The 13955-nt window shown below is 44.4% G+C and overlaps 2 protein-coding genes across 2 annotated transcripts in view; both read right to left on the bottom strand.

Annotated features, from left to right (window-relative positions):
• PABPN1 (poly(A) binding protein, nuclear 1) overlaps positions 1-1744 on the bottom strand; it is a 6637-nt gene extending 4893 nt beyond the window's left edge. The window contains exon 1 of the mRNA XM_006776795.2: positions 1658-1744. Within this exon, the coding sequence (XP_006776858.1) occupies positions 1658-1729 (72 nt within the window). The 5' untranslated portion in view covers positions 1730-1744. The remainder of the gene's footprint in view (positions 1-1657) is intronic.
• A 7508-nt stretch (positions 1745-9252) lies between these two features.
• BCL2L2 (BCL2-like 2) overlaps positions 9253-13955 on the bottom strand; it is a 5008-nt gene continuing 305 nt past the window's right edge. Inside the window, exons 2-4 of the mRNA XM_006776796.2 lie at positions 13729-13816; positions 12865-13304; positions 9253-12205 (exon numbers count right to left, since the gene is read on the bottom strand). Coding sequence (XP_006776859.1) covers positions 12056-12205; positions 12865-13296 — 582 coding nt within the window. The 5' untranslated portion in view covers positions 13297-13304; positions 13729-13816 and the 3' untranslated portion in view covers positions 9253-12055. The remainder of the gene's footprint in view (positions 12206-12864; positions 13305-13728; positions 13817-13955) is intronic.

The following is a 13955-nucleotide window of genomic DNA, read 5'->3' as shown; positions in this document are numbered from 1 at the left end:
CGATTGGAGAGCTGTGCGGGCCACGCCGACGACTCATTAGTCAAGCAGCCTGCCCGTCACTACGAGCTAAGACTCCATTGGGGAATGTTACTTGGCAATCAAATAAGACCCCACCTCCAAGGCGGGGGATTGCTCCAAATTCTCAAATCCCGGTAGGTGAAATCGGCCAGTCAATCAACACGCGTCCCACCTCCTCTGAAGTCCTTAGGTAACAATACCGACACGCTGTGACGACTTTCCTGCTTCTTCCGTTTATGGGCGGGTGCACGAGGTATATGCCGCTTCGTGATTGGTCGCTGGCTAGACAAGTGGAAAGGACCAATCCTCCGATTGCTTGGACGCAGCGGCCCAGTCTCAGATGTCGATTGGCTCGCGACGGGCTGACATCCGTTTTGATGGATGAACCTTGCCCCCAAATGGCATGCCGGGCTTACCGCACGGGAAAACGCAGGTCACATGACTAGTCTTAAGGTGGCCACCATTTGACACTACTGGTTCCTAACTGTTGGAAGGTACGAGCAGGACACATTGCGTCGGTTTCTGGAAACTGGTCTCCTGACCAGAAAAGCACCTGCAGATGGGATATTGCTTGAAATGGAGGGTTCTGAATGGAGGTGCCCAAGAATCTGGAGCTTGCTTTTGCCGTTCAAATTATTGGTACTACCATGTACCAGGTCTCCCAAACAAGCAAGCAAGGAGGAATCCTTATTCCAGAGCTACCAGGCACGAGTCCTCTCCGTTCCGTCTTCCTGCACGGACATATTTTCCAAGGCCTCTGCGCATGTTCCAGTTTCGCCTCTTCCTTATCTTGCTTGGACTTTTTGCTCCGTCCCCGTAATAGGTCTCTCGGCTTCCAGGGTCGCCCCTCCAATCAGCACCACTCCCAGACTGAGTTTGCTCCCCATTGCTGTCAGGTCACCGTGGCTTACAGACCTCAGGACTAGACTACTACGCAAATGTTATTTCCACACTCGCTCCGGTGCGTGTACCTGCACCCGCCGGTGCCTCCGTACCTGCAGCTCCTCTTCCACAAGACCGTTGCAAACCTCTCCCGTGCTGGTGGGGCGGTGGTGGGGGAGGAATACTTCACTGTGGCCTTAATTATTTTGTGTTGCGTTTCCTAACTAGGTCCTGAGAACTTGTAGAAAAGAGTTTGGATCCTATTTATATTTGCATCTCCCCTGTGGGGCAATATACCTAGACATAGTTAAGTGTCCAATAATGTTCGCTGACAAAGGATGCATTGACTGGGGCTCTGGGTACCACCCTTCATCTTCAGTGCTTTCCCAGCCCCCAAACCCTCCTTCAGACCCCAGAGGACTTTCTCCAGTCAGGATCCCACCACACTGTTGCACTATTGGATACCAGTGAGACCTAGTCCTGGAAGGCAGAGTTGCCATATTTCAATAGTGAGCCTATGCATTTGTTAAGAATGAAAGAACGGAGGTGCTAAGTAGGCAAGAGGGATGTTTGTAGCCAGACCAAGCTATGGTTTGAAAGTCAGTTTAACGCGAGCCCAACCAAATAGTTAAACAACTCCAATAGGAGCAGGAGGATTTGGACTAGAAGACATCCCTGTTTGCAAAAACAAAAGTCAAAAGCTTCTCAGTATACCCCACTCTTCCCCGCTCACTCACTTTTTCTCACAAATCCTTACCTCAGAAACAGGGGAACTTGGAGCAGAGTGACAGTCACAGTCCTTTAAACATTTCACTGAAAATTTCTTCATCAGCTCCAGTGGTCTGGGAGAACTAAATTCAGCACGGAAGACAAGCTCTAAAATGTGAGTTCACTGGAAGAAAAACCTTTTATACTGTACCTAATCCAATAAAGATTTTGGTGTTTTATTGGGACCTAGTTTAATCTAATCAAACCAATTAAGAGAAATGGGATTTTTTTAAATGCCTCATTCCTAATTTTGTTGAGCACTTGATTTTGTAATAGGCACGATCCTAGCCTCTTTACTATATTATCTCATTGCAGTCTCATGACCACCCTAGGAAGTATTTCCAAAACCATATCTTTTTTACAGATGAGGAAAAAGTAAAGTAACTTGCCCAAGTCATGAGACTAATTAGAAGTGAGCAGGGAATTAAAAGTCAGTTTTCAAAGTTCAGATCTATCAAAATTACTGTAAGGTTTGTTTTAAAACACAAAGATTACACTATATCTGATGCTGAAACTGGAAAAAAAAACTAAGTTCCAACAATAGACAAGTGTGTAGGCAAACTATAATACTCTAAAGTTTATTATGTACCTATTAAAAGGTTTACACAGCCGTAGCCGATTTGGATGAGTGGATAGAGCGTTGGCCCTCAGCCTGAAGGGTCCCAGGTTTGATCCCAGTCAAGGGCACGTACCTTGGTTGCAGGTTCTCCAGCCCTGGTCGAGGTGCCTACAGAAGGCAACCAATCAATGTGTCTCTCACATTGATGTTTCTCTTTGTCTCTTCCTCTCCCTTCCACTCTCTCTAAAAATCAATAGAAAAAGATCCCAGGTGAGGATTAACCAACAAAATAAAAATAAAAGGTTTACACATAGTGTGTGATAACAAACATTTTTGTTAGTCCAAAAAAGTAGAATGCAAAATTGTATATAAAGAATGACTAAAACTATGTATATCTTATTTTAAAAAAAAAAACAAAAATTAGGTATTGGGGGTAAAAAGAAACAAAAACCAGTATAGTCTTATCTTTGGCAGTATGTATCAAAAGCTTTTTTAAAAAACGCTGAAACTGGTTTGGCTCAGTGGATAGAGCGTCGGCCTGCGGACTGAAAGGAGGATGTGCCTGCAACCAAGGTACATGCCCTTGACCAGAATCGAACCCGGGACCCTTGAGTCCGCAGGCCAACATTCTATCCACTGAGCCAAACCAGTTAGGGCACCAAAAGCTTTTAAAATGTTGAAATTCTTGAAGCAGTAGCCCTGTAAGTTGCTTGGTGTTAAAAAAAAGAAAGAAAATGTTGAAATTCTTAACTCAGCAATTGTGTTTCTTATCATCTGTTCTAAAGAAATAATCTAGCCTGGTGGGTGTGAACGCGAGCATAGATTGATTCTTGGTCAGAGCACATACCCGGGTTGCACGCTGGATGCCCAGTAGGGGATGTGCAGGGGGCAGCCGATCAATGATTCTCTGTCATCATTGATGTTTCTATCTTTCTCCCTCTCCCTCCCTCTCTCTAAAATCAATTAAAACATATTTCATTAACAAATAATCTAAAAACTGGGAAAATATTTGAGAATTAAAATATCCATCAAAATGAAAAAATGTAAACAACTTGAATGTCCAAGTGGGCATTTTCAAGAAAATTATTGTACAAACATAGATGTAATTTTTCATAGTCATTATACCTTCAAAATATTTTAATGATAAAAAAATGCTTACTATATAATAATAATCAGAATTGGAGTATAAATTATATATTATGTATAAGTATGATCATAAAAGATGGGAAAGCGATATGCCAAAACATTAATAGTGGTTCTTTCCAGGTAGTAGGATTATGATTGATCATCTTCTTTATAATTTTCTATGTTCTAAAATTTTTCCACAATATCATATATTATTATTATTATTACTTTTGTGGTGGTGGTGGTGTGTCGGGGGGGAGGGCTATTTAAAATTTGTAAAAACGCCAACTTCCAAACTTACTCTAATAAGCATGATTACTTTTTCAAACACATTAAAAAAGATATTTGAATGGTGACTTGTAAAGATACTTCCCTGTTAGAAGGCATGGATACCATCTTACTGATATTTACCCATTCCCTATCCCTGTGTGCTTAATAAGTGGTAACTAAGTGAATCATCTTCTGTAAAATCTGATTCCTTGCCTGTTATTAATATATAAAGAACATCAAAGAGATGACTCTGAGGATTTTTTTTAAAGTTAGCATATGTAATAATATGAGATCCACCCATTATGTATATTATTTTCCTTCAGTAATAACCTATCAATAGAGAGCTGAAGAATTTTGGGAAAATGGAAACTCAGTGATGTGCTCAAGAAGGAAAAATGTGTTAACAGAAGTGAATGGTCAGTGCAATTGCATAAAGGAGAATTATTAGTAAAATGAATGAGGATATCTCCAGTTTTGTCTGGAAGGGAAAAGTTTTCTCACTAAACATAAATACTTGGCTTCTTGGTAGTTTCGTGCCCATTTTTGACTCCTGCTTTGAAATTTTCTTTTTGCTTAATTTTATTTATTGATTGATTTTGGAGAAAGAAAATCTATTTGTTGTTCCATTTATTTATGAATTCATTGGTTGATTCTTGTATGTGCCCTGATGGGGGATTAAACCCGCAACCTTGGAGTATTGGGATGATGCTCTAACCAACTGAGCTACCTGGCCAGAACTCTGCTTTGAAATTTTTACCGGCTACAATACTTCCCTATAATCTAGAACTACTAATAGTCACACATGGGTACTGAGCCTATGAAGCAATGAATAGTCTAAAATGAGATGTGCTGGCAGTGTCAAATATACACCCAATTTCAATGACTTAGATGAAAAAGAGACTATAAAATAACTTAATTGTTTAATATTAATTATAGATTGAAATTTTAAGTTTTTATATACTGGGTTAAATAAAATATTATTAAAATTAGTTTTACTGGGTTTTGTTTGTTTTTTTAATCCTCGCCTGAGGACATACTTACTGATTTTAGAGGCGGAGGGATGAGGACATACTTACTGATTTTAGAGAGAGGCGGAGGGGAAGAGAGAAACATTGATGTGAGAAAGGAACATCGATCTGTTACCTTCTTGAATGCACTCCAATTGGGAATCGAACCCACAACGTAGGTATGTGCCCTGACCCGGAATTGAACCCACAACCTTTCAGTTCACAGGACAATGCTCCAACCAACTAAGCCACACTGGCTTATTTTAAATGAGGCTACTGGAAAATGTAAAACGACATCTGTGGCTTGTATTATATTTACTAGAGGCCTGGTGCACAAAATTTGTGCACTGGTGTGGGGGGCGATCCCTCAGCCCGGCCCTCAGGGGATGTCCCTGCAGGGAGCGGGCCCAAGCCATCAGTCAGACATTCTTAGCACTGCCGCAGAGGCCGGAGAGGCTCCTGCCACTGCCACTGTGCTTACCAGCCATGAGCCTGGCTTCTGGCTGAGAGCACTCCCCCTATGGGAGTGCACTGACCACCAGGGGGCAGCTCCTGCGTTGAGCATCTGCCCCCTGGTGGTCAGTGCCTGTCATAGCAACTGGTCATTCTGCCATTCAGTTGATTTGCATATTAGCCTTTTATTATATAGGAGGATATTGGACAGTGTTAATATAGAACCTTAGAGATTGCTCATTTACTCTGTTTTAAAGCAGGCTCCAATTCTTTCCTCTTTTTTTTTTTGTTTGTTACTTGTTATTTTTTATTGATTCCAGAGAAGAAGGGAGAGGGAAGGAGGGAAACATCAGCGATGAGAGAGAATCACTGATTAGCTGCCTCCTACCCACCCCCTACTGGGGATCCAGCTCGCAACCCAGGTGTGCGCCCCTGATTGGAATCGAACCCGGGACCCCTCAGTCCGCAGGCCGATGTTCTATCCACTGAGCCAAACAGGCCAGGGCTCTTTTTTTTTTTTTAAGATACTTTATTTTTTGTTATTAATCCTCATTGGAGGATATTTTTCCACTGAATTTTAGAGAGAGTGGAAGGGAGGGGGAGAGACAGAGAGAAACATCAATGTGAGAGAGATACATTGATTGGTTGCCTCCCAGTCAGGGCCAGGGACTGAGCCTGCAACTGAGGTACATGCCTTTAGTCTGCAGGCAGATGTTCTATCCATTGAGCCAAACCAAACATCAATCTTTCTTTTAAAAAAGAAAAAAAAAGAAAAAAAAATATATATATTCATATTGATTTCAGAGAGGGAAAGGGAGAAACATCAGTGATTAGAGAGAATCATTGGTCAGCGGCCTCCTGCACACCCCCTACTGGGGATAGAGCCTGCAACCCAAGCATGTGCCCTGACCCAGAATCAAAGCATGGTCTCCTGATTCATAGGTCAATGATCAACCACTGAGCCACACCTGCGGGGCCAGACTCCAATTCTTTCTAGTCAAAGTCTGGCCCTACCTATTTCAATCCCTAGGTCTTCCCTTGTATATACTAGTAAGTGGAGGGGCCATTTAAATGAGAAGGAACCTCTGTTGGGCTGCTTAATTTCCAGTCTGTTTGGTTAACTATTTAAAAATTTTGTACCTGAAAAACTTGTTTTAATATACTATACCAGAATTATGTATTCCTTATTAAAATATCAGAAAATATGAGGAAATAGCCTGGCCCTGTGTGGCTGTGGTTGAAGGTCGAGGCATGCACCAAGCAGTCCCAGTCAGGGTGCCTCCTGCATACCCCCCACTGGGGATGTGCCTATATACAACCAACGTACATGCCCTTCACTGGAATTGAACCCGGGACCCTTGAGTCCGCAGGCCGACGCTCTATCCACTGAGCCAAACCAGTCAGGGCAAAAAAAACATGTTTTTAAAATATATTTTTATTGATTTCAGAGAGGAAGGGAGAGGGAGAGAAACATCAATGATGAGAGAGAATCATTGATCAGCTTCCTCCTGCAGGACCCCCACTGGGATTAAGCCCACAACCTAGGCATGTGTCCTAACCGGGAATCGAACCATGACCTCCTGATTCATAGGTTGACGTTCAACCACTCAGCCATGCCAGCTGGGCAATAAAAACATCTTTTTGAAAAACATCAGAAAATACTGACAACAAAAAGAATAAAACAAAATCACCCATAAAATCCACCACCTAGAGATAATCACTACTGATATTTTGGTATATACCCTTCCTTAAATTTTCAACACAAAAATACATATAGAGGCATGTGTGCACACATTTATTTGTTTATTTTTGGGAACATACTGTATATATTATTTTTTCCTTTTTAAAAAAATATATTTTTATTGATTTCAGAGAGGAAGAGAGAGAGAGAGAAGCATCAATGATGAGAGAATCACCATCTGGCTGCCTCCTGCACACCCCCTACTGGGGATTGAGCCGGACATGTGCCCTTGACCGGAATCGAACGCAGGATCTTTCAGTCCGCAGGCTGATGCTCTATCCACTAAACCAAACCACCTAGGGCTCCAATTTCATTTTTAATGATTTTACTCATCACCTTAGAAATGAGTCCTTTCCTAACCACTCTATTTAAATTTGAAATCTATACATACATACACCTTCCAATCCTGCCCTAATGAATTATTTTTCTTCATAGCATTTTTTAAAGATATATTTTTATTGATTTCAGAGAGGACGGGAGAGGGAGAGAGAAACATCAATGATGAAAGGGAATCATTGATTGGCTGCCTCCTGCACTCCCCCACTGGGGATCGAACCCACAACCCAGGCATGTGCCCATGACCGGAATTGAACCTGGGACCTTTCAGTTTGCAGGCAGACCCTCTATCCATTGAGCCAAACCAGCTAGGCTCCTCATAGCATTTGTCACCTAACATGAAATGTTATGTTCGTGAATATGGTGAGATTTATTTACCTATTGTTTGCTTCTCTTATTAGAATGTAAGTAAAATGATGGCAGAAATCTGTGCTTGTTTATTCACTTCTCTACTTCAGTGCCTGGAACTATGCTTAACACACAAAAGATGTTTGAATGTTTTGCTACATGAATGACTGAATGAAGAACTATATAATATTTCATTATATTGTTTTCTGGTTGATTTTTAAAATATTGTAATTTATATCTCACCTCTATCCACATTTAAGGCAGCTTTTAAAGTTTTCAAAGGATCTAGTCTTAATAATACAGAATATCTACAGTCCATCAACTTGCTAAAATTTTAACTAAATGTTGCTTAACTTTAACCAAAAATGCCATTTGGAGAAATAACATTCACAGAAAACCGAAAGGCAAACAATCCACCTGTCCATTTAATCTAAAATTTATCCCAGTATTAAACTGTAGCATCACAGAGCATATTTTGGCCAAATTGTGATGAACCTAGTTAAACAAGCTTAGGGCCTACTGAATCCCCATTTGGCATTTCTATAAGAAACAGTGGTGCAAAATTCAGCATATTTTCTCTCAGGTATTATAGATTGTGGTGTCCTTGATATCACTCAGTGTCTTCTCAGAAGAGCCACAATACTTTTTGCCCATCTTGGGAACTGATATACTTTTACAAATCCTAAGATGAATGTGAATCTCATTGTTTTCTAATTTGTCTTTGCTGTCAAGAAGCTCAGGACTGAATTCATAGCCTCGCTTTAGTATTTGGGAAAACTGCTTAAAGAATGCCTTCTGTGCATTAATTTTCTTTTTGCTTTCATTTTATTATAATATTTCAATTTTCCCTATCTTAAAAATCTGTATTTTCCCATGTCTTATCTTTTGAGTATTCTAGTAAGATGTTGCTTTTTGGCAAATATAAATCAATCAATTATTAAACCAATAACACTGCAGTGGAGATAAATGCACTAGCTATTGTAGCCTGCAGGTATTAACTATTAAGAGCATCTAATTCCCCTTTCCCGTGGTGCCATGTTCACCAAGCCACTCTCAGATTTGAAGATGGCTTGCCCTGTATATTTTTTTTACAGAGAATGGAAATGCAACCCTGGATGCCTCTAAGCAATATATTTCTTTCTACAATTTTAACACATAAACCCAAATAGTTTATTGCATTGGATTCTAGAAAGACTAGAAAATTCCTGCTTGTAATTTAAAATTAGGACCACTATTCCTGTCAGACATGATTTTGATGTGGTCCTAGACTAGAAGTACAGAAGGATGGGCTAATTCCTGTCGTTTCCATCCAACTTAGCAGTTTGCATTAAAATGTCCAAAATCAAATGTCTTAAGGGATCAGGAAAGGAAGCAGGAACTTCATTTTTGCCAGACTTAAAGTCTAAAGTAGGCAACAGGGTATATTGGGGAGAAATGCTCACTGTCACACACTTCTGATTAGAGTTTGAACACAACTGGGGACTTGACTGCCATCATACAAAGATATTTGGTAGGTTTTCTTCGTGCCGTCCCAAAGTACCATACTAGTATACACACAACCTCTTAGGGCTTGGGCTGGCACGGATGGAGTTCTTGGCTTTAGGCATTTGACCCAAGTGGGAGGATAGGGGAACAACTCTGATTTCCTATTCAACACTTCCAAAATCTCTATTACTCCAGTTCTTGCCTTTGACAACGGGCATGTCGAGATGATTGGATCAAGAAACGTCCTGACCCCAGGCTACACAGTGTAGAAGTCACAAACCCTGATCAGTCCTTCTCATTAAACTTCTGGGCTTTATTTATTTATTTTTAATACGACCATTACATATTACACAAAAATAAAAGTCAAACGAACTTGGTATTTATAAATTATTAAATAAAAATACAGGAATATATATTTATATTTATAGAGCTTTTTCTTTTCTTCTAAACTAACCAAATCTTTCTCCTGCCATTTTATGATTTAAAAAAGTAAAATAGTGTATGCCCTAGAATAAGTGGGGAGTGGGCTTAATAATCGCAGGACCCAGTTGCTCTACTTCTGCTCCTTCCTTGGCCTAAGCAGTCCCTGTTTGTCCCTTTGGGCTCTGGAGAGAAGGAAACACCCTCTTCACCTATTTAATCTCTGAAAAATAGCAATTAGATTTATTTCCCCTATTTAAAAAAAAAAAAAAAGGAATGGGTTTAAAAATTGGGAGCCATACTCAGGCTTCCTGGCCAAGAACTAATCCCAAGGAACTCTATGGCTCTAGAAGAGTCTCTACTTTTCCCTGACAAGATTCTCTGGGGTTTCCATTGCCCCTCACGAAGGGCAAGATAGTTCAAAACAGCTCACTGTGGTCCCACCCAAGCTATGCTTCCAGGAATCCATACCAACCCCCTTACACTTTCAGAATACAGCCTCTCCTTCCACCCAGGTGTGAAGGCCTCAGAGTAGGGCATCTCAGTAACCATGGTCCCCACTGCCCCTGTTTGCTAAAGGCCCCCCAGAAGAGCTAACATGGAAAGGCACCCTGTAGTAGAGGGTAGGGTAACGAGTCTGCCCCAAATCTGGGGGAGCACAGGCTCCAATTTGGAGCTGATGGTCTAGTCAGTGGTTTTCTAACTTTTTTTCAGCAGCAAACCCCTTAATGCAAATAAAATCTTACCCTGAACCCCGACGTGTAAGACAACTACAAGGAGAGCTGTTCTGTTTGAGGGCAAGTGGCCCAGCCTGCTCAGAGTGCCACCCTCCCCTTTCACCTTCATCTTCCCCAAGGACTCCTGAGGCAACCCCTAGGAAATGTCGGGGCTCTGCCAAGCAGTTTGAAAACCACTGGCCTAGTTTGTCCTGAGCAAGTCAGAGACCCACCCCCTCCCCCACCCCAGTGGCCTGCCACAGAGCCGCTCTGAGTTTCTGGCATCAGCATACTCATGACAGACCAAGTGGCACGTGCAGCCTACCACCTCCCCCATAAATACCATTAAAAAGTGCAGCCCTCTCTCAAGCATAAAAGTTTGGGCTAACCACCTGAGGCCAATTTTGGTCCCACATTCTAGTGAGTACAACTATGTTGCCACCTTCTGGGACCAAGTGAAAAATCTCCAAGAGTTAACCATGGTCTAGCTAAGCTGATCAGTGCTCAGGGTCAAGGGCAGGGTTCTAGAGCACTGTGCATGGAGAAGTCAGCATCGGAGAGCAGCAATTTTAGCACCTTAGAAAGTGCAGCAGTGAGGTCTGGCTCAGGGCATGCATTTGGAGTGAAATCATTTCTTTCTCAAAAGAAAAAGCTATAATCTGAATCTGTTCTAGAGTGCTGTGAGCTTTAAAGTTAACATTCGCAGACTCTGAGGTACAGACAACACCCATGCAAACAGCGTGGCTTCAAAGAAAATATAAATGCTTCCAGATCATGGTAGGTACTCTAGAACCCATACACCTGGCCCTTGATAAAGCAGCACCAAAGCCCACCACACGGAACAGGCCAGGCACGGGGTACACATCACCCTCACACCCATAGGTTTCAGAGCTGGAATGTTCCTCTCAAGGCATCAACAGTCTCACTGAGACATAGTGCAGGACCCAGACTGTATTCTAGATCAGCGTGTACGTCTACACTCAGAAGGAAAATTAATTAGAGCCCCAATTTAGAGTTTAAGTTTGGAAACATAAGGTCCCAGAGATAGGGGACACTTTAGGCACCAGTGTACCCCAGTGGGAGAGGAAGGCGGCAGGCAGGTCAAGCTACCAAAGCCTCTACCCACTGCAGGCTCCGCAGCCCCGCCTTTCTGTCAGAGCCCAGGAGGCAGCAGCAAGTGCATGATGCACAAGGAAGGGGGACCATGAAGGAACAAGGTCAGCTGTAGAACTGCACTTCTCTCCAAAGCCCTGCTAACGACTTTCTGCAGAGAAGCGACCGAAGCCTTCATCTGTATACAGTGTTTCTCCCTCAGCCTTGAGGCAACAGGACAAGGGAAGGAGGGAGGGGGGATTGAGAGGGGGGCAGAGAACTGCCCCTGTTCTTGCCACTGCAAGAGGGAATGTTTTCTCTTTAAAGACTCCCACTACCACCAGATTAGACAAGCAGCCCAGCATGCACATGCACACGCATGTCCAAGCAGCCCACTGTCACAGCCACCTCTCCCTATCACCTGAGAATCTGAGCTTCCATTCAAAGGGACATGCCTTCTGTGTTTTCCCCAAATCCCACTCATCCAGTGGAGATGCCAGCCCCTTATGCAAGTCCACCTTCCTCAGGGCTGCAAACTGAGCCCCAACTCGTTTCCTGTGCCTACACCTACAGACATGATCCCTCCCACCTCCCCCTACCCCTGGAATGACTCCAACTCCTGGCCCCCTGACTTTCCCAATACATTCCCCAAGGTCTCCAGTTCACTCTTCCAACTGCCTCCCTGGCACACTCAGTTCCCTCACACACTACCCTGCCCCTTCCCATCCTAGTTCCATGCCCATCCACTCACCCCACTTCTTTCAAGGGCATTCTCTGTTCTGTTCCTGCTCTCCTGTCCCCCAGCACACCTAGCCCCACTTAGCCCTGGACTTTCTCACTTGCTAGCAAAAAATGCTCCTACAGTTACCAAGGCCCCTAGTGCCACGGCCCCCGTCAGCACTGTCCTCACTGAGGCCCAGTTCCCCTCCCGCAGGCGTCGAGCCTCCTCCAGGGCCCTGTCCCCGTATAGAGCTGTGAACTCCGCCTGTGGGAGAGAAGGGAAGTAGGAGAGAAAGAAGGAGAAAGGGATATCAGGAGAGGAAAGAGTAGAGAGAAGAGGAGAGGGAGAGTTCCAGTTCCATTCACTGCAAGCACTACCCCATACCCAGCCCCACCCTGGCCCAAAGCTAACTGACTGCAATCCCCTCTCATCCCCCATGAGCGCTTGGCTTATCTGCCTTCTCTGCCTCAAGTGAATCCCAACCTTTCCTTGGACAAAAATTCTGCTAAAAAAAAAAAAATTAAAAAATTCTACTCAGAACTGGCATCCTTTGACTAGACTTGCCTGACCACCACCCATCCCTGATTCCTCCCCCATGCCCATGTACTGAGGTGTAAAATGACGTCTAGATGCCATTTGTCTGCTGGCACTCCCATGGGTACTATGGATTCTGTTCTCTGCTTTAGACCATGTGCCCATCCAGTGATGACTACATGGCAGCCCTGGAGTGCAGCATCCTGCGTCATGCCCATAGCAAGGGCATCTGATTCCACTCAAATAGGGCGTCTCAGGCCCCATGCCTCATTCATTCCCAGCACAGCCTCCCAGCCTCCCAGCCAGAGCACCCCCACCCCCCACCACGCCCCTCCTGGAGACCAGCTTTGCAGAGGGATGTGCAGAGCAGCAACTGAGAAGCTTCTTACCCAGCCCCCACTACTGTGGATCCAGTCGGCCAGCCGCGTCTCCAGGTAGGCCACCATCCACTCCTGCACTTGTCCCACAAGTGGCTCCATCTCCTTGTTGACACTCTCAGCACACAGAGCAGCTCCAAAGACAAAGAAGGCCACAAGGCGACCCCAGTTGGGGCCCCCTTGGAAGAGTTCATCAGAGACCTGCGTGAAGCGTTGCTGGGCTGAGCCCGGGGTCACATGCAGCTGGGCCGCCAGGTCAGAGAAGGTGCGACGGAAACGGGTCTCGAACTCATCTCCAGCTGCCCGCATGGCTTGGTGCAGCGGGTCCGCTGCCGGGCCCTCTCCGGGGCCCGCTCCACAAACATAACCCTTCTGCCTCAGCTTGTAGCCTACAAAGTCTGCCACCAGAGCCCGTGTGTCTGGGGCCGAGGCTGGGGTCGCCATCCGGGCGGCTGTAAAGGTCAAGGATAAAAGGCTGGCATGAATATATATAGTCGGAGACACAGAATGGGGCATGTCAGGTTTGGCCAACCCAATGAGACAGGAAGGGAGGTGGGAGGGAATGTTCAGAGACCACTAGGCAGGGAGAGGCAACAACAAATTAAATTAAATTTACTTGTTATTAAATGTAAACAAGTACATTTAATTTAAAACTACTTTAGATTTTACCCATAACAGGACAACACCAGTTCTATGATACCCCTACAAACCCCGCTCTGTAGTACACACCTTTTGGCTAGAAAAGAGGCTTAGAACCTCCCCAGAGGTAAGATGTGAAGATGCTGGCAGAGGCACAAGATGGGGGAGGAGACGGGCCGAAGGGAAAGGTGGGGGAACCAAGGGTTGCCAGGGGCAGAGAAGGAAGGGCACACTCACCCAGCCTGGATGGCAGCTCTTAGGACCCAGCACTGGTGGCAAGGAGCCCCCAGCTGGGGCCTTTCATCCTCCTGGCCTGCGTGGAGCCCTGGGAAGGGGAGGGGGAGATCAGAGGCAGGTGGGGAAGGCCAGGGATTAGGGTCTGGGCTGAGAAAGGCTGGGATTGCAGCTCCCAGGACCAGGCCCCTGCCTCCAACGCTCTACCAGCTGTGTGGCCGAATCCATGT

Source organism: Myotis davidii, unplaced genomic scaffold (assembly GCF_000327345.1).
Source record: "Myotis davidii unplaced genomic scaffold, ASM32734v1 scaffold1949, whole genome shotgun sequence".
NCBI classification, from domain to species: domain Eukaryota; kingdom Metazoa; phylum Chordata; class Mammalia; order Chiroptera; family Vespertilionidae; genus Myotis; species Myotis davidii.
This window is presented reverse-complemented; position numbering and strand designations above follow the sequence as displayed.